Raw genomic sequence first — 20,776 nt, forward strand, 5'->3', positions numbered from 1 at the left:
GAGTTAATTTTGTCTTATTTCAAGTGTTCTAAGATATTTGCACAAGAAACTCGACTAAAATTACTTGGTAACATTGTGTCTTTTGCACTGCTGTGCTACTAAACAATTAAAAACCCTTTTTTTTAAGTAGGTTTTTAATTAAAACCCAATTTTAGCATTTAGTCACAGAGTGTGCTATTACTGTGTAACTGTGTGTGTTTGAACACGCTCTCTGACCTCCTGACCTTTTGTTTCGTCCAGGTCTGGTGTGCATGAAGTCCAGCAGCTCAGTGGTGGAGCTCGTCATGCTGCTGTGTTCTCAGGCAAGTGCAGCATCTTTCTCTTTCTGCTTTCTACCGCCGTGACGCTCCAGCTCAGGTGGAGGACGACGAGCTGCAAACACGGGTCAGAGGGGTCAAGAGAGGCCGACCTGTCCGGGTCACCTTTGACCCCATCGCTGGCCCTCGTGGTCCAGGCCCAAACCGATGAGGAGGGATGATGTAGATTTGATGGTGCTTTGCATTGATTGGCTCTTTCTTCTCCGTCCTGTGGGTGTTTTGGTTGCCAGGTTTTATTTAGCTGCTGCTGGATTCATGAATACTAATTCAGGGATCATGAGCGGACGTGGGCGGGGTCAATGATCGGGGTTGTCGATGGATCACTCTGGGATGGCTGCTTACTATTAAGAGATGCACAGAAGGGTTCCTGCTGGATGAAACCGAAATGCTACTCTCCTCAGAAAAGTGTTAATTATTGAGCTTCACCAGGGCTCAGTCCCTGGTGAAGCTATTGGTGTATTTCAAATTCAGAAATTCTTTATTAATCCCAAAGGGAAATTAAATGTTATTGTAGCTCATTAGTTCTTCAACCAACATTTAATTCTTTTAATTTGACGTGTCCTGTTCTGGTACAGAGTTAGCAGATACATTTGTAAGTGAGTACATTTATGTCTGTGGTTAAAAAGAAGTCATTTCAAGTGAATTCAGCTGTTTTTCTGTATTCAGTCGGTATGGACTGATACTACCTCAGGTACTGGTGTCCTAGTAATGACACCAAATTTGAGTACAGACTTGTAAAATGAAAAGTCAAACTACGTTCTCCTGTTTAGTTTATTTCCTATTGGGGTCTTTTGGCCTACTTCATCCCGTCAGGCAGGTCCTACTCCAGTTATATGATAATTGTCCAGGTCAAGTGGTCGTCAGGTATGATAATTACACTTCATTTAACGAGGCGGTGATTACTTTATTCGGTAAAACCAGTGAAACTGTTCTCTCCGCTTTGAACAAAAACCACAAAGGCGTCTCTTTTTAACGTGCTCTGCTCTGTTATTGGGTGGATCTCCCGTCCCACCAAATGCCGCCATCTTTTCTTCCCTTCTCCTACTAACTCCCCCCATATGTTGTTTGATTCCCATTACTCATTTAGCTTCTTCCACAGAAAAAGTAGCGCGGCCAGATTACACATCTGTTTGGATGTCATCGGCCTTGAGAACCGGGGCTTGTGGGACTCGGGAGGGGGAAGTGAATGTGAGCCTCCTCGTGTCCAGAGACGCAGAAACGGCGGGACTGAAAGCTCGACGGCAAAGAATGACGGCCGCTAATGCACCTATTTGTCATATCTGTCAGGGTGTTGTTTAATGCTAATCTAATCAAAGGCAGAATCTCAGTGATTGCTCCGCTGCACGGCTCATGCCTCACTCCCCCCACCCCCCTTTTGGTTCATGGCCCAAGCTATTCCTTCCTTTTCCCCAAAGCTCCCAGCTACACACACACCCACACACACACACACACGCACACGCACGCACACAGACTCTCTTTTTAAGTGAGACGGCCAGGGATTGGCCAGTGCAGTGTTGATTGCTTCAATAAATCATCCAACCAAATTCTCACACAAGCTAATGCAAATGTAATTTTATTGTTGTGTAAAGGGGGTGCAGAGGGGGAGCAGGGAGGGATGGGAATGATCTGCTGCTTTTCCCCACCAGGGAAAAGACGGAAACCCGGGACAGACTTCGCTCCGGGCTAAATTACAATACGTCTAATTATTTGTGTGTTTGTTCTCCCTGTGAGCCAGCGAGAGTAAGCCCTCCCACCCCACCCCTTCTCCTCCCTTCCCACCATGATTGATGGCATTATTTAGCGAGGTTTCTCAGGCCCTCCGGCACAGGAAACACTCCATTCTCACACAGGAAGTGCCTCTGTGGCCATCTTGTGATTCTTTCCTGCCTAGCCGCTGAATGAAGTAGATGGAGGGGATTTTGACCAATTCCTTTTCTCCCCAGCCCCCAGCCACCCCTTCCACACCTTCATCAGAGATGTGATCGCCGCAGCATCTCTTGGAAATTTTAATTAATTTCCCGAGCTGGGAGATGGAGTGGAGCCGGGGTGAGGGGTCAAGAGGCTGGGGACTGCAGAGCAGTTTTTAATCAGAGATCCTATGAAAGTTACACTGGCAGCCGCGTCGGCCTGGCATTGAGGAGCGGATGGTAAACCGCTGTTTGATAGTGCTTCAGATGGAGGCCGGCACAACGGCGCTCCCAATTAAAGGGCCATTTTAAACGGACATTAACTGTTGGGGTGGCGCGCTGCCGTTCCCTCGTCTGTAATATTGATCCTGGATGGTCTCCTGAATACACAAACGGAGGATTAATGATCTTAAACTGTACTTCTTATAGAGTGGTACACAGAGAGGAAGCGCGGGGCTTCCTTTGTGATTCAGATTGTGCTTCATTTTAAATGTAAATTGATACTCAGCTTTTCAATCTTTCTCAAAATGTCACAAAAAGGTCCTGAAGACTGAAACAGAGTTTGACTCCAGCTGCTGTGAATGTTGGGCCAAACTCAAGTTATTTTGAAGACAAAACTGAAGATTTCAATTGTTTTTCCTAAAAACTAATAAATACCAGTTCAGTTGTATAAATATGGTATATATTTAACCATTTATATAACCATTTGTTTCCAATTTATGGACATATTCTTGTATCTGTTGGGCAGCCGCTATTTTAATGCTCTACTCATAATGTAGCTGATTAATTTCAATTAATCAGTTACATAGATTTCAGCAGTTTAAAAGCCTTTTTCTTTTTTTCTTTTCTTTTGTGATGTACAAGCAACAGCAGCAATTTGAGACAAAGCTGCTTCTCTTGACCCACTGGGGTTTTATTTCTGCTTTAAAACCTGATCTACTGGGACGCTGGAACGTACCATTGTTGTGTTCAAGTTGTGCTAAAAGCAGTTCGCTTATTCAAGCCTAAAATAGCATCTCGGTGCTAAACATGTAGCAGCAGCACAGACGTCCCCAACGCCATGGTTCATGAAACAACTGAAACTTGAACGGGAATCATGTAGCACTTTGAATAACCCAAGTAACACTTTAAAACGGTAAATAGATTTGGTTTTGAGCTGAAATGCCTGTTTATTCTATAAATTAACTGTAAAAAGTTTTCTTTTTAAATTCTATCAACATATGGTTTTCGATTAAAATGCAATTAATTACCCTGCATTTAACTTGATTAAACATTTAAATCAGTTCCCACCACTAAAAAATGGACGCTGATTAGAAGGAATTTAAATGCCTGTTTGCATCAGTAAAACCAGACGGACTCGGATAAAAGACGGTGTGTCAGTGAGCTCCTGTCTTCAGATCGACTCCTGCTGTTCAGGGAGAATCCATCCTGATCCAGTGGATCCAGCAGCTCTCTGGAAGATGTGGCTGAATCAAGTTAGCTAACAGTTTGCCCAGGAATCTGTACTTCTTTCAGTTGCCACAAGGGGGTTCTGCCATTTCTTTTTTTTTTTTTTCTCAAATCCTCACCACATATAAGTTATTGTACTGTCTTAATTATTTTTTAATAACTAATGAGTCTAGTTGCTGTACTATGTGAATGTCAAAGAGTTGGCGGTAGTGCAATACAAACGTTGTGGGTTTGATTCCATGATCATCTTGTCGCATGTCACTTTGCCCCTGGTCAAGGCACTTGACCTCAGGTTTGCTACCCACCTGCATATCGGTGCATGTACCGTGTGTGCAACACTTCAAGTAGTCGGAATGACTAGAAAAGCGCTAGTTAGCCCATTTACTAAATAATCTGTGTAGCAGAATCCAGACGTAGAGATAAGATTGAAAATCAAAGACATTCAAGTTGATTCCTGTTATTCACTAACCTTTACCTAATTCTTGATAAACGCAAAACAAACCTGTGTATCTGAAGACAAGCTTGTTGATGTCTGATAAGTTTAGGTTTTCAGTAAAATAGGAAAGACATTTTTTTAAATCAAAACTTTCAGATTGTCATCAACAGGAAAATGATGTTGACCTGAGGTCAGTTTACTGGTTCATCATTATTAGATCAATCCTTTGTTTCTGTTTGTCCTGTCTAAAAACAAAGGTTTTTCAGGTCAAAAGGAAATAAATGAAATATTACGATGAGATTTAAGAGTTTTTTTGTTGGTTTTTTTTGCGATCTTTGCCACATCAAATGATTTTCATGCTTTTAAAAGAGCGCACTCTCTCTCTCTGTCTTTGTCCCCGTTCGAGCTGCTCTTCTTCTTGTCGTTTTTATGGCGGCTCTCCTGTTTCTCGGGTGCACTCCCAGGACCAGCTCCGGCGCAGTACATGCGATTAATCAGCACTTACAGTGGGACCGGAGAGTGGAGTTCCACGGCTGCCATTCCTCTGGAGTTTTGAGAAATTATCTCATTGGATAGCGGATGGTGTTCGATGTGCAGTGGCCCATAAATCTTCTCAGTAGCTGCATTTGTGTCCTGTAGATCAGCCATTATTGTCCGGCCCCTGTGTCAGCCCATCCATCGTCCTGCCATTTATCAGAGATGCGTGTTGTACGCGCTCTGGAAGAAGATGGCCAGGCGGAGAAATGCTGCTGATTTTTTTGTGTGCAGGTCGTCTCTTCCTGATCCTTTTACAAAACGGCAATCAAAAAGTATTTTTCCTCATATTGTCTTTTTATTCATTTAAAACCACGCTGTTGATTGTAAACTCTGCTAAAAACGTGAGAAGAACTGGTTTGACTTAAAACGAATGGAAGACCACAAGATTAAAAGATGAGTTATAAAGCTATACTGTGTTGGTTTTTCTAGCGTTGTAATGATGATCTGGTTGTTAGACATTAATGCAAAACCATTTTGATGACGCTTTTAGCTGCATTTCTATTCACGGTAAAATTGCGTAAATTGAAAGTAGAAAAATAAATTTGCTTTATTTGAAACACACCAGTTAGAAAATAACTCGCTGTAAGTTTTTGCAATTGGATGAGGCAGGTTTTTGGCCGTAAATACATCTATCGAAATAGATGTGTCTAGCAAAACTGCAATGGAAACACAGTTTTTTACATCACAAGAGTCATGTGATCAACATCCAAATTTTACTACTGGTGGAAATGACAAAGAAGACGACAGGAAGTAGGAGGAGGATGGTTAGATTTTTTTTAAATTGTCCCAAAAAGAATTGCGATAAATGAAATTTTCAAGATAAAACACAACCCCATGAAATGCAATTTAGTTTTCCTATAGTGCCAATTCACAACAAATGTCGTCTCAAGGCATGTTACAAAAACAAGAATCATATCTATATCAGCTGCTTTGTTTCTATCCTTCAGTATTCCGTAAAGTACCAGAGAAATCTGTCTTTTGGTTTTGTTGCTGCGACCAAATGACCAGATAATCCTTTCACTTCTAACCCCGTAACATTGACGTTAACCCAACTGATCCATCGGCTGCTAGCGTCATATGCTCCCAGCTACTCAGCAAAAGTTAACCTGTTTCACAGATGGACACCTTCCCATTTCAGTCAGCAAGGAGAAAGTCGTCGACTTCCCAAAACACTTTGCTTCTCCTAACCCTTGACCCACTGACCTCCAAGTTACAGGAGGAAAGTGGTGAAGGGAGGGACATTTAAGCCCCCCGCGGTCTGGGAACGGGTCGCAACGCTCATCAGTCCCCCATACGATCGATAGCAAGATGTGACGACCAAGAGGACCAACCTACGGGTTGCAAAACTTCAGAGGAAGGGAGCAAAAGAGCAAGATCAGATGTGTGTTGATATCTAGGCAGGTGAGATTGGGTTGGTGGATAAGTGGTTTGGATCACAGATTAAATGCAGAAAATGTGGAACAAAAACGTGTTCCACAGAGACGTGAGAAATCCGAGGAATCCAATGAAACCGAGCAACATATTCGTAATTTTCCCTTCTGTCAGCCCAACATCCCACTGTGCAGTTAAACAGGCTCACAAGGTTCAAGATGAGTGAAAATCAAAGAGCCGTTAACCCTGCCGGCCCCCTACGGTACTCTGCTGCCATGCCCCCTCCACATCTGCACCACGCGGCTCTGCGTCTAGCATCGTCGCTCTGCAACGCTGCCCGCATCCTTTGAAAATATACTCTCCGCTGAGAAGCAGAGAAAACACGGCATACACCAACTGGCACTTAATCCTAAAGACTCCCTGCCGCGTGCAACTCCGCAGCGGTGGAGGGGGTCAGGGGTCAAGGGGGGGGCTTCCTGACAGGAAGCGGACTCTAGCTGAGAGGAGAAAATCAGACAGGAGACTCCTAAAAATATTGTGGCGGCTTTTAATTTGGCTCCCAGTTGGTTTTCCTGCGAGCCGGCTTCAAGTAGCACGAACAGCCGGTTATTTATACACAGCATATAATCGTGCTTCAGCCAAGTGAAGTTTCCCCAACAGAGACCTCTGCCCCTGACAGGCACCGTTAACGTGATGTTTTCCTACCCGTCAGCCTCGCCGTTATGAGACTTTGGAATGTACTCTACAGTTTTTCCCCTTGCTTTTCCTCTGTCTGCCATCCTGCTGATTTAACAAAAAATAAAATAAAATACAAGCACTGGATGGGCTTTCCCAGATTTACGGTGGAATTTCAACATTTCTTATGTTAAACCTTCAGAAGAAATATTGTAAACAAAAAGACTTGAAGCAAGGAATGGAGGAGGAATAGAAACTAAGCAGGGGCTTCAGACCAGAATGTTAGCTTGTTGTTTCTGTCCCCTCTGACTTCATGGATGGTTAAAAACTTCTCCATCCGCATTAGCAGGTTAAGCTAATTTAACAAACCTTCTGCCATAACTGGTTATTATTTATTCAAGACCAGGTGCACATGACACTGTGAGATTAAGAGTAATAAAGAGCTAAAAAAAATGTTTTAATCAAACTAAGTCAAAAATATGTTTAATTTTTTTCAACTGTGTATTAGCAAGTAGCACTGTTAGCATCATCCTCGCAGCAGTGTGTATTTTTTTAGATTGTCAGGGTCTTATAAGCTATCTCCATTTCCAGATATAATATAGCTCAATGTTATTGATATTCCCACAATAGATTTAGTAACATTTTGTCTATTTAATCATTAAGATTTCGTGGTGCTAGTAGTGACTGCAATTGAATAGCTGCCCTACCACTGAGTCGTGTGAGGTGCCCTCAAGTTAGCATGTTTCCTTTAGCTTGCTAGTTATAGCCATGGTTAGAAGTGGCCCAACCAAAGACTTGCCTTGAATCAGAGAATCTGTGAGTTGATTTGAAGATGAAGGTGACGGTAAGGAGACCTTCCAACCTTGTGCCGCTGATGTTTCAACTGCTGAACAGTCAGTAATAACAGTGGAAGCAGAAACCTGCTCAGAAATCATGGCGTGGGTTTCTTGCTGTAATCTCAGTACAAACCTCTAGCAGTTAAACTTTTTTTTCCCCATGTCATTTTTGTAAAAATGTAAATAAGAGGATGTGTTATATAACACATCATATAACGCTGGCCTACCAAAATAGGAGATAAAAAAAATCTAACAGACCCGCTCCACATAGTTTTATATCTATCTTGATTTCCTGTGAAATCTCCAAATCCACCAAATTTCTTGGTTAAATGAAAGTTGTCAACTGAACTCTGCTAGGGTGTGAATTATTGTGGACTCTGGTGATATTTATCATATCATTTATCGTGATTTTTTCATAAGTGTCACAATAAATTCCAATTATTGTGACAATTAAATATTGTGATAAAACTTTAAAGTCCATATCTCCCACCTCCTACTGAGCCGTATATCCTTCATGGATATACGGCTTATTATTTTGTTATCTCAGAATAATAAAACAATGCTTTGCGATCCAGTTGCGATCAAGGGCCTGAAAAAAAAAAAGAAGACATTTTTGGATAAGCAGCTGCACTTACTTTTCTTCCCACACCATTGCAATGCACGGCCATAAAACTGGATTAACACCACATATGAAACGTCCTGTATACAGTCGCCGCTTCTGCGTGGAGCGGGTTTTCATTGAGCTGTTCTCGCATGTTTCTAGTTTGTATGTTTGGGATATGGAAGCTCTAGGCCTTTGTTGGTTTAGTCCTGACAGTGTGAGTCCATGAAGCTCTTGGAGACCCGGCTGAGTAAATATTTGCACATCAGTAAATATTCCTTCAGTTGCGAATTTAAGCACGCAAACACCAACGCGACTTGTCTGTTTTCATTTAAGCACATGAACATGCACATGTGGCCCGTTGAGAAGAGGCTCTGGTGTTGAGTTATTCACACAGCCTCTTGTATACCAGACTACTCAGCTTCTGTATTAATCAAAGAAAGAAGAAGAACATTGTTCAGAGTTTTTCTTTTTAAGTGCCTGTCTGAATTATATTGCTGTTTATGAGACGTTTTTAAACAAAGATCCAATCTTAAAACGCCCAAATTTGCGAGAACTTACTGCTTTCGCAGCCACTTTCGCAGCATCCGTGTAAAAAGTTCTGGCAAAATGAAAAACAATTTTCCGTCCGGCTTGGCCTTGATTGTCACATCCAGCTTGAGGATTTATGCTTTTGTCGTTCCGTCCAAAAGCTCCACTCCTCCGAGCCTTTTCAAATCAACAAATACTTGTGATTATGAGTGATGCCACCAAAAAGCACAGCTGACTTATTTGTTATTTCGGGAGAGCCGGGGACGTATCTTTCTCCGCTTTGGAAAATGTTTTCCTTGTGTTGTGGTGAGGCCGATGTTTGAAAGGCGATTTTGCTCGGGAGGTCTGCGTTTTCTCACCAGTGCAAGTGGTATATTTAGATGTTGATTATGGATAATCAGCTGTAATGACGGAAGTCCGTGGCATGTGTGTTTAGACTCAATGCCATCATCATGGAAGGCAGACCAAACAGAGCTGTCGTATCGACTTCAGATTTAAACGGGCATTTACACCGACAGTCAGACTTTGAGTCGTTTACGTGCAAAAACCCCCCCAAAAAAACAAAAAGAGAAAAAGGTCAAAAGAAAAGCAGCAACATTAGCCACGGGAGCTTTCTCAAACATCCTCAATGTTTCTGTCAGGATCAAGGAAAAGCACAATCCCTGTTCCTATCTTCTGTTGAAGGTCAGGTCAGAGGTGAGAGGTCACCAATGGCTGCTTGTATCCTCTCATCAGAAGCACCGTGGTCATAGCCCCTATCGCGGCCATAAAAGCTGCAACATCGCTGACCAGGCCAAGCCAAAATCCAATATCCCATCATCGACCCGTCCCCCCGTTTCCCTATTTTTTTTTTTCTTTTTTTGTCAACGGAGATGTCCCTCGGATCAGGGTCACCGCTTGTTTTTAATTCGACTGTAGGAGGCGTTGTTCAACCCATAATGACGCCATTAGTCTTGCTATCACCTTTGGCAGTCTGCACAAAATGCCAATGACCCTTCTGCTTCTCTTCAAACCCAGTTTGGAGCTAATCCTGTCACTCTACTATTATTTTGAGGTTTGTTTAAACGTGACCCTGTTTATTTTGCATCTAAATCTTAAGATTTTTTCCTTGACCCCACCTTTAGTTGCCATTTTTCTCGTTATTGACTTGTGTTCGGCACGTCATACGGTGTTTTTCTGTTGTACTTTTTCAGAAAACATCAGTGAGAGGACTCTCCATGCGTTGCAGCAGTATTCATACCCCTTAAACTTTTTCACATTTCGCACTTAATTGCTTTCAGAACTCACCCAATTAGCAGACAGAGTCCACCTGTGTGTAATTTAGTCTGAATCCAGCAACTCTCTGGATTCCTCAGCGGTTCGTCAGAGAAGTGAACAAACGGCATCATGAAGGCCAAAAAACACAACAAAACATGGTTATTTTGGAGAAAACCTTTCCTAGCTCTGAAAGCTCCACTTTGAACTGTTTATTGTATCCTACTGAAATGTGGGACTGTATAGAGGACAACTGCAAACCTGCCAAGACATGTACACATGAATATTCCACTAAATTAAAAGAAAGACACAAGAAGATCAACAATGAAAAGCAGAGTGGAGTGGATTAGGTAGGAGTGTGCTCAGTGGACAAATGGCCCAGTTAAAGCCCAGACCTGAATACATTTTACAACCTGGTAAGACTTGAATTTTAACGTTCAGAGGCACCGTATCCAATCTGAGGGGGGTGAATACGAGGTCATTTTTAGTCATTTAATATTAAAGGAAGCTATTGTCCTTCCAAATCACTGTTATCTTCTACTTTGTTTGGTCTGTCACATGAAATATTGTAAAACATTGAAGTTTGGGGTTGGAATGAGAAAATGTGAGAATCTTGAATACTTTAGTGAGGCATCAGTCTTTAATACCCTCGTATTCTCTTTTATTTAACCCTTGTGCGTGCGAGGACTGAGGCAAACGTAGAGGACTATGGCAAATGATGCAAGTTTTAGATGTGTGGGGTCGGTTGGACCTCATTTCCACATACAAGGGTTAATTTAAATTATGATGCAGCCTGCAGCTTTTTTCCCTGTGTGGTTTGTTGTATTTAGTTGTTGAATTAACATTTTTTAAGAGTCCAATTGGCAGATCCCCCCCCTTGGGGTTCACCGATAAATTGGCCCCAATTTCTTTAATTTTGGGAGATCGATGATCGCCGATGCTCCATATGAAGCCGATTTTATCCATGTATCTCATCTACTTCATCAAAGGTCTAGAAACCAACCATTGTCCTCTGTTGCTCTGCTGTGAGAAAGCAACTCCGCAACTTTTGCTATATTTAGAAACTTTTCAGGAAGGAAAAAAAAATCTCTGTCGCCCAAAATCTGAATCGGCAGGTCAGGCTTTTTAAAGATCGGTAATATGCGAACTGCCTTACAACTACAATCGGTGCACCGATAAAAATCAGTGTTGCTCTTTTAAAGTCTGACTGATGCATCCGACGGCACGGGTTCCAACTCTATTCACTGCCTTGCTTCCTGCTGAGTTTATTTGAAGCCCGGTTCACCGGGTCTGGCCTGGTTCAGAACGAGCTCACCCTCCCCCCTCCTTCCCCCTCTAGTTTCTGCTCATGGTTAATGTCCGTGCTCCAGCTAAAGCCCCTCGGCTGCTCCTCACAAGCTCCCTCCTCCACGGCGTCTGCCAGTCCTCCACGCCGGCTCCCGTCTCTCAGGCCCAGACTTCTATTCCCTCTGTGCCCTCTTTTATTTGGAAAGCGTTGTAAACACGGTCAATGCCAATACGCTGGTGCGGGACAGAAAGCGGTTCTGAGCAGAGGTTAAGTGTGATGCTTCCAGAGTGACGGTGAGCAGAAAGTTTTTGGAGAAATGCTTCCCCTGACGCCGATCGCTTTCGATGGTTCTGTACTTGTTGTGCCGAGGAGGAGGAGGGGAAAAAGCTATACGGTTTCTCGAATGCGTCACGTGTACAAATATGTTTGGATGGGCGTAAGGAAAATCTTGTAAATGGATCTTTCCTTGTTTCTCGCGGCGCTGATATGCTCCTCCCTGTGGGATCTCTAGGTTTACTGACAAGCTAGCCTCTACATAAACACTCCGTTTCCTCTATCAGCTCAGGAGATGTTGACAGCTAGCTTTAAATCATTCTCATATACATCCTTTTGTCACTTAAATATTTTTCTAACATGATAAAAAATATGTACATGTCTGTGAAAGTTTTCTCATTGTCAGAAAAAACTTTTTTTTTTTTTTTTTAAATGCAGACATTTAGTGATTGAGGTTCTAATTTATGTGGCTTTGTAGTTTTTGACTCCAAGCTGAAATATTTTTGCACATATTTCCCCGCGTCCCCAGAGAGGAAGAGGGGGAGAAGTGCTTTGAGGTTCAGACAGGACCCCTGACCTTGTTGCTTTATTATTCTTTTGACGCTTGCGTTTAAGGTGTTGAAATATTGAACAGAGCACGAGAGAGACGGTGGCCGCCGACTTTCCCCCGCTCTTTGTCCCCTTCCCGGCCCGGGCCGTGGTCGGATTGTTTAGACTGACACCTTCAACCATAACGTTAGTCAGAGAAATTTGTGAGGCTTACTTGTGATAAATGCGCTTTTAACATGACTAGCAGTGGCTTGCTCACCCATGTCCGTGCATTCGGGGACTGAAGCTCGAAAGTCTTTAAAGTTGTGTTACCGACCTGTGTTGAGATAAAAGTTGAATCCAAGGACACATTCTCCTTTAGGTATGTGTTGTTGTAGTTTGATATCTAACTAAAGTCACCTGGAGTTGTGCTGAGCTCCTACTGTTTCGATCTCCATTATATGCTTTACAGCTGTTCTTAGGAGTGGAGGCCTGAGAAGTGGTTCCTTTAATTTTCTTCCAATTCCACCACTGTTTGCCAAATGCTGCTGCTGCTAGTCTAGAGGAGCTCTGTGAGGCAGAAGCACGGCTGGAGACTGCAGCTCCAACCGTGGTAATAGGCGGAGCTTTGTGATAATAGGCGGAGCTTTGTAAGAGCAAGCATGTAGGCACCTAAGAATGTTTGCCATGGGGTATTAGATTTTTCAAGCATGCATGAAAGAATCAAAGCAACACTCCAAGTATGTTTTTGATGAGGGAATAACTTTATATCATGGTATCATGGTTTTGCATAGTACTGCCCCTTCAACAAAATAATTTGATATTTGGTGGTTTAGATGTTTTGGGCATGAAATGGAAGCAGCACAGTGCCTCCGCAAGTTGTTTCTTTTCTGTTGTAAAAGGTTCTAGAAATCAGAGATGTGTGATGTGGCTTAAAAATATATATTTTTTTCATTTTATTGAACATTTATTTTTCTATTTTAATCAAATTTTTTCCACTTTGCTTTTTTCCCTTAAAAGAAACACAAATAACTGAAAATAATATATAAACTGTCATTTATTTCATTGATGTCATTCCTTCTGTGAGTCGACCTGAATTCAGTTAACTACATAAAAGCTGTAAAACCCAAAGAGTGCATTGGTGAAATAACTAAAGAGCACAAAAGCATTTGGTAAAAAGCTACTGAGCTGATCCATTTAATATTTAAAAATTACATCATCACCATAGCCTAAAGTTATGTGGAAATTTTGACATTTTAGATACCACAATAAAAATAATTCATATAAATAACATTACAAAATTACAAAATCAGTTCAAAAGAAACATTTTCCAAATACATTTCTTTCAGTGTAAATCTTGTGGAACTTTATCTAAAACTGCAAGTGTGTGTCTGTGTCTGAACTCCTGGTTAAAACAAGCTCGCTTTTCATTCAGTGAAGTTCCTCATATTGGATAGAGAATACAAAAATGTTTTCTCAATTAAGACTTACTTTTACTCATGTAAAAGTAAAACATATAGCTTAGTAAAAACACTTCTAAAAGTACATTTTATTCCAAAAAATGATTCAAGTAAATGTAACTCTAATGGGACAACAGTGATGGATCATTTTTAACAAAACCCTGATGTTGCTGGTCGTTTTGTACGCATGTTTTCAACCTGACGACACAGACCTGTCCCATATTCAGTCAAGAAAAGCAAACAAATGTGTTTTTAATTTTTGGGGGTTTTCTTGCGGGTATTTATGACCTGTTTTGTTGGCTTGCAGGAATGGCAGAACTCCATCCAGAAGAATGCTGGACTGGCCTTCATCGAGTTGGTCAACGAAGGCAGGTAGGTCACCTCACCTCCACCTGAGGGGGTTTTCCTCCCCGTTGTCTCGTCCCACTGACTGGTAGAGATCCGGCCCCGTCTCCCATCGGGCCCCCAGAGACCCCTGCCCCGATAGTGTGGCTGTTCAGGGCTCTGCACAACAATCAATGATCTGAGAGAGCAAGGAGGCTTTAGGTGTTTTAGGAGGAGCGGTGAGTTCAAGGCTCCATTCAATACCTGCTCATCCCACTGGGATCAGAGGGGGGTGGGCAGAGAGGTTAGGCAGAAGGTGACAGCAGCTCTGATTGCTGGTTCCTCAGTGACACCAGGGGAAATCACTCCTGATTTCTTGACTGTCCATCTGTCACTTTACGCCTTTCTTTCTCAGCCTTTATCTCTTTGTAATAATTTCTTCTGTCTAAACGTCTTCTGTTGTTTGCCTCTAGCATCATGATTTTTGTTCCATCCTTTTCAAATAAATAAATAATAAATAAATAACCCTCCTTCCTTTACGGACGGTTTCTCTCTCCCTTTCTGCCACATTTTCAGTTGGCAGGTCTTAATCCTGATTTAATCCAGCTAGATTACCAGACGGTGCTTGGACATGGCCAATGAGGGGCTGTGATTTACTCTAATGGGTTTGCCGTTATCCACTCTGAGGTGATGATTACTGGTCTGTGTTGCTTACCTTACAGGTAAAGCTAAACCCAGTCTGTCTGTAAATTAAATTCCTTATATTTATCCTTTACAACTTTCTGGTTTCATAATTATGGTCTTTTAAGTTCTCGGTCATATAAAGTTTTTTAGTGTAAATCTGAACCGCAAAGTGTCTGGTCATCCAGCCTAAATTATTTTAAGTATATTGTCTTTTTTGCTGCTGATGATCTTTGTCATTTTAAGTTTTAAAAAAAATAATTTAAACAGTTTACTAATATAACTGCATCAGGCCAGTGAAAAGAAAAACCTTTAATTCTGCTCACTTATGGAAGCAAATTTTGATCGCTTATTTATTTATTTATTTATTTATTACACAATTATCTCAGTAGAAATTGTTTTGAAATTAAATGCAATGGCACCAACGGAAAAAAAAAGTTGTTTCCTAACAGGCGTAAGAACTGGAGTCTGTTACAAACTAACATTTCTTAAATCTAGGAAAATTCACACATTTTTATCAGGTGGCACCAAATTCTGCTCAGGTCATAATGTTTTCCACTTCTACAAGCAAAATTATAACCAGAGCTAATCTTGATTTTAATGTCGAAACAAAGTATAAAAACTGAGAAAGGGAGAAATGGGTCTGCTTGGTCAATATGGTGAGAGTTTTTTGTCAATGATGTCAGTTTTTCTGATCATTTGGAGCCACATTTGAAATGAAATTACAGATTTGATGAACTATACAGACCCTCAGTTTAATCAACACACCTGCCACAATTCAACACACACCCAACGTCACTGAAAGCTGGAGAGTATTTCTTTATGTGACTCATTGAGCCTTCATTGTTGGTAAACACTTAATCTGCAGAGATGATGATGTTCAACTGCCATCTTATTTTGAGTCTCTTTAGTGTTTAATTTATATTCTTAAAGCTACAGTATGTAACTTAAGAGAATGTTTTCTGAATATTTGTTAAAACTGTCACAATGTCATGACACTATAGTACAAAACAAAACGTGAAAAATATAAACGCCTCCTTCCTGAGTTACTATTACAGTATGCAGACATTCACCGCTCCCGGTCAATAACAACCAATCAGAGCCAAGAGGAGGGTCTTGGCGCTGTCAGTCACTCTGATGTACACACCTTTAATACAGTAACTTTAAAACTTTTTCTTTTTCTTCATCTTGGTCAAATCTTTTCTGTATAAATGCAGCTGCAGAACACCACTAGCAAACTGCATCCGTGCTCCAGTCAAAGTTTGGCAATAAGGTACAGAAACTAAAGCTGGAAACAAAACAGAAACTAAATGTACTCTCTAGTGATCAGACACACATGCACTGCTAGAGAAGACGGGAGTCGGAGAAGATGAGCACTTATCCAGAATCTATTTTGTAATAAATCTTTTTAATTTCAGGCTGTTTTATTGGTGTATCTTTTTTAAAAACGAGTCCATCTTCAGACGGCACCCACATGTTGCGAGCATTAGCTCCAAGCTCCATAAAGGAGGTCAGTTGCTGTGGTTATTGATGGCGAGGCCCGAGTACTGCCACACAGGTTATGGAGGTGAAGGGGGCCCCGGGGCCCCTGCTGCATGGTGCTGAAACAGCAGGCTTAGGTTACAGTCGTCCTCTTGCTGCTGAGCTCCCTCCCCCTTGGTCCATCCAGTCTGCCCTCCAGCTCTCCTCCCTGTCCTCTGCTCTGTTATTGTTCCACTTTGCTCAGATCTGACCTGTGCAGAGTTTCCCCTGACCCACATGCTGGCGCATTCACACATCACATGCGGGTTTCATCAGCGCCGCTAAGGGGAGCCCGGTAGAGAACACATGTAGCAACACGGCCGGAGATCCTCCCTCTTGTCAGAGATGCATATCATTAATGAATCAATTAGCGGCGCGGCGTGGCGCGGCACGCCACCTTCCAAATGAGATTTTCTGCTCATTCTGCACGCTCCTTTCTGAACATTTCATGGATGTTACCTCCCTGCTTGTTCGGCTCAGATCAGGAAGTAAACTTGTTGTAAATACTCTGATGCCCAAGATAGTCCATGTTTTTTCCCCAGCAAGTCCTTCTTAGACACTTGGAATGTGGGGGCATGTTGCAATAACAGACTTTGATGGACGATAAATTGTCCCAAAAGTTATTGCGATAAACAATAATATGTTGTTTTTGAGACTGTCTGTCACAATAAGCAATAAATCAATCGCATGATGAACTAAAAGATGCTTGATAACTTTCATTCTATTGATATTTTTTCATCGGAAATTTTGTTTAGAGACTTTATAATCCATTTGATTTCTGGTATTGGTTGTGTGTGGGTTTTTATTTCCATTTTATTGTTTTTGATCTTTTTGTTTATTTTTGGGGATATTTAAAATATCCTCCACTTCCAGAGTTAAGTGTTTTACAAAATTAAAGTTCATTTATGTTTTAGAGTGTAAATTTATGTTATGCCATCGTCACTATAGCACTTGAAAATGATCTCAAAACAACAATATTGCTGTTTATCGCAATAATTTCCTGGATAATTAATCGTCCAGTAAAATGTGTTATTGTGACAGATCTTTTTGAGACCATTTTCTATACAACAGTAAAGGTAGAATTATACAAGTACACCCTCTGAAACGATGATAAACATAAAATCATAGCGAACATTTAACACTGGAACTAGAAGACATTTAAATGTCCAAAATAATTAAACAAAACAGTAACGTCAAATAAAAAGGAGACTGAAGTCTCTGTAAGCAAAATTGTCCTTCAACAAAAACAGCTGGTTAAGACCAAGACTTTTGTCATAAAACTGGAAAAGATCATTTCCACTTGCAAAATCTTGGAAGTGGAAATCATCCAGCTTGTTTTAAATGAAAATCCGATTAGTTGATTTACTGCTTACTGCCACGGGCTTAGTGACGTGAACTTTCACAGCTTTACTCATGAGCGTTTCCACTTTCCCCCAGGCTTCTCAGCCACACGATGAAGGACCATCTGGTTCGCGTCGCCAACGAGGCCGAGTTCATCCTGAGCAGACAGCGGGCCGAAGACATCCATAAACATGCAGAATTTGAGGTGAGTTCACGCCGTTCTCATTCACACCTGTGGGAAGATTTATTACATCTGGAGAACGGCGGGGAATTGGACAACACAATATGCAGAAAATATCCAATTTTTACTGGTTTTTATATCTTATGTTACAAGCACACACCTGGATATATTTAGCTTGAATATTATGGGATAGACCAGGACGAGATGGAGCACAAATGTGAAGTGGGAGCAAAATACGGCCTTGTCTTTAGCATTTGTCAAAAGAAGCCCTATGAATAAACATGTTTAAGCAAAATTAAGTTTGTGCTTAAAGTTCTGCAACTTAAGTTACCAGCTTTATGTCAGCTTAGCTGGCTGGCTTTAAAAAAATATAAAAAATGATCCAGAATACAGATTTATGAGTGTAACCCTGCTTAAGTTTGACCACACATTTATTTATTTTACATATTTGTTAAAACTGTCACCATGTCCTGACAGTATGAGAAGGATAATCTGTGAAGAGATCTAGCTCTTCCTCTTTCTCCCCACACTACTATTACTGTCTGAAGAAATGCACCGCTCCTGACAAAAACAACCAATCAGAGCCAGGAGGAGGGTCTTGATGCTGTCAATCACTCTCATGTACATGTTAACTTTCACTGTCATGACATAGTGATAGTTTGAACAAATATGTAAAAAACCTTTAGTCCCAGAACAGCTTGATGTATCCTGGAACGTCTGACAGCGTCGGGTATCAGAGTAAATGTTCAAAATGTTTGTCAGCCATGATCGGGCCCAACCATGGACTTGCATGCATTCATGACAGGCTGATTTAGCTATGGAAGCAGTCTAGCCTCTCCTCTGACCGGCTGGCAGGACAAACACTGCAGCACCAACTCTACCCTGACCCCCAGTCTGCTCTCTGGATCTCGCCAGCATCATTTCCTGTCCTGCTGGGATCCTGTCCATTATACTCCCACTGGGGGTGTATTTTGGTAGTGGCAGGGATATGGTCCTCCACCCCCTTCCCTGACAACCTCCTTTCACCAAGAACTAAGAGCTGCAGACAGAGTGGAGAGGTTCTGGTCTGGGTAAACCCACCACATCCACCCCAGGCCTCTGCCCCTCTTTTACTGTAAGATATGTTTTTCAAAGGTTCAAGGGAAGGGCACTTTTAGATGAATCAGAGTTACTCATAACTCTTGAAAGGTAGAAATTTTATGGGATGTCCTCTGGTTCTGGAAGGCTTTCATTTTCTGTTCAGAGGTCAGCTTTCACTTTGCTCCAGGTGGAACATTGTCTTCATTTCTCTGAGCATTAACACAGACTCTACTTTTCCCACTAATGGAGGTTGTGTACTTGTTTAGTGGAGGACTGTAAAATGTCATTTCATGCCCAACAGAAAACCTGAGACTGAACTCAACAGCTGTAGAGGCTGGCGGTCTGATTTGGCCTTATTGTTCCTTTCACATCCTAGTTTAACTCTCAGATCAGTTATTCACCTGAGCCTAGAACAGTGCTGCTGTCAGTAGTAGATTATTGTATTGGGTTAAACTAAGCACAGCCTCAGTCCTTCCATTGGACCGTAGAGGAAGCACAGCAATAGCAGGCAGGCTCAGCTGATCACATGAAGTTGATGTGTTAGTCTGTAAAAGTATGGGTTACTATGGGAAAGAAAGTTGTTTACACAACGCCAAGAGAAGCAGCTGTTGCTGCTCATCAGTCTGGGAAGAGGCATCTAGCATCAATCAATGTTCCTAGAGCTCCTGTAGGCCTTGGATTTAAATTTCTCACAGGAGGGTTAGAAAAAGGAACAAATCTCAGGTTTTTAGAAAGGTTTAGACATGCATGGAGTGTGAGGTCTGGTTTCTGATGTTTCTCTCTGAAGCTTTCACCAACTCTGAACTGTCTTTAATAGCAGAAGTAAGAACGTCAAAATGATGAATCATTTATCTCAGCGGCAGAGGCGACATCACACTGGGTGTTTGAGAGGGAGATGGACGTAATAATGGAATTAGCAGTTAATTGTACATCAAGACAATTATTGCCCCCCTTGAGCTGTCACTAGAGTCTGATAGAAGCGAAGGCCTGGTTTTGGTCTCAGAAGGCTTGGTTTTGGAAGGTTTAATCTTGGTCTCAGAAGGACTGGTCTTGGTCTTGGATGTCCAGTCTTTCTAGACTTCCCAAGTCTTCTGATATCAATACTTTCCAATACTTTGGTATTGGAAGGTTTGGCCATGGTTTCAGAAGGACTGGTCTTGGTTTCAGAAGGACTGGTCTTGGTTTCAGAAGGACTGGTCTTGGTTTCAGAAGGACTGGTCTTGGTTTCAGAAGGACTGGTCTTGGTTTCAGAAGGCCCGTTCTTGGTCTTGATCTTGGAAGGCTTGGTTGTGGTCTTAGAAGGTCTGGTGTTGTGTCCACTTCTGCTGTTCAGGCATATTTGAAGGTAGACCTGAAAGCAATCCAATCCAAAAACTTCTGTTGTGTTTGTTGCTCTAAAGCTGCAGCATAAAACTGAAAGAAGGTTCATATATTTTCTCCCTTTCTTATGTTGGGTTGTAAGTTTTAGCTCAGTGTTTCATCCCTAATCAGATACCCAGCAGAGCTTGTCCCAAACTATGTTTCACAATTGAATTCCCCACTTAAAAGCAGTTGCTCCTCTGTGACCTCTGAGGAGAAGTGAGCCGCTGATAAGTCTTGCTGGGTTATTGCCGTATTGATTTTTGCCTCCATACAGGCTGTGTTTGAGCCTGCCGGAGCCAACGCTTTCATTTTGCACTGCCACAATAAAAATAACAGGCCAATGAATCCCCCCCACCCCCAATCCCACTGAGGGTGGAGGTGGAAGGGTTTCAAAATAAATTTCAGCTATGTCGCACTTTTAAAAGCATTGTCTCTGTAAACGCGTTGCAGAAACACAGACTCTGTTATTACGTTTCCTGCCTTTCAACTCGGCCTCGCCGGCGGACGTTCCTCCTGCCGCACAGGAAGTGATGCGGCCTCGGACGACGGCGCACCAGAGAGCCAGATGTTACACAACAAGCAACACATTTCACAAAGAAAATAATTCAAAACATTAAAACAAATTTATGTTTGTTGTCAGATTCCATATCCTTGAAGGCGGTGATAGAGGGGCCTTTTGATTTAGACTCTGTTTTGCCTCGGAGACCTAACATATGCTTTTCTCCTCTCTTCCTCGCCGCCTCTCGCCCGTCTCCTCCTCACACTCTCCTCGGTCTCTGCGGACCAGAATTGAGTTATCTTTGGCCCTGAGAGTAAGTTATTA

The 20,776-nt window shown here is 41.9% G+C and overlaps 1 protein-coding gene across 3 annotated transcripts in view; it reads left to right on the forward strand.

The window, feature by feature from the left end:
• lrba (LPS-responsive vesicle trafficking, beach and anchor containing) overlaps nucleotides 1-20,776 on the forward strand; it is a 229,719-nt gene that overhangs the window by 79,228 nt on the left and 129,715 nt on the right. For all 3 annotated transcript variants that reach the window (XM_088008919.1, XM_088008921.1, XM_088008927.1), the window contains exons 33-35: nucleotides 241-302; nucleotides 13,771-13,835; nucleotides 17,427-17,535. In XM_088008919.1, the coding sequence (XP_087865045.1) occupies nucleotides 241-302; nucleotides 13,771-13,835; nucleotides 17,427-17,535 (236 nt within the window). The remainder of the gene's footprint in view (nucleotides 1-240; nucleotides 303-13,770; nucleotides 13,836-17,426; nucleotides 17,536-20,776) is intronic.

Source organism: Poecilia mexicana, unplaced genomic scaffold (assembly GCF_051168715.1).
Source record: "Poecilia mexicana isolate PSO_F unplaced genomic scaffold, ASM5116871v1 scaffold_2, whole genome shotgun sequence".
Taxonomy (NCBI): Eukaryota; Metazoa; Chordata; class Actinopteri; order Cyprinodontiformes; family Poeciliidae; genus Poecilia; species Poecilia mexicana.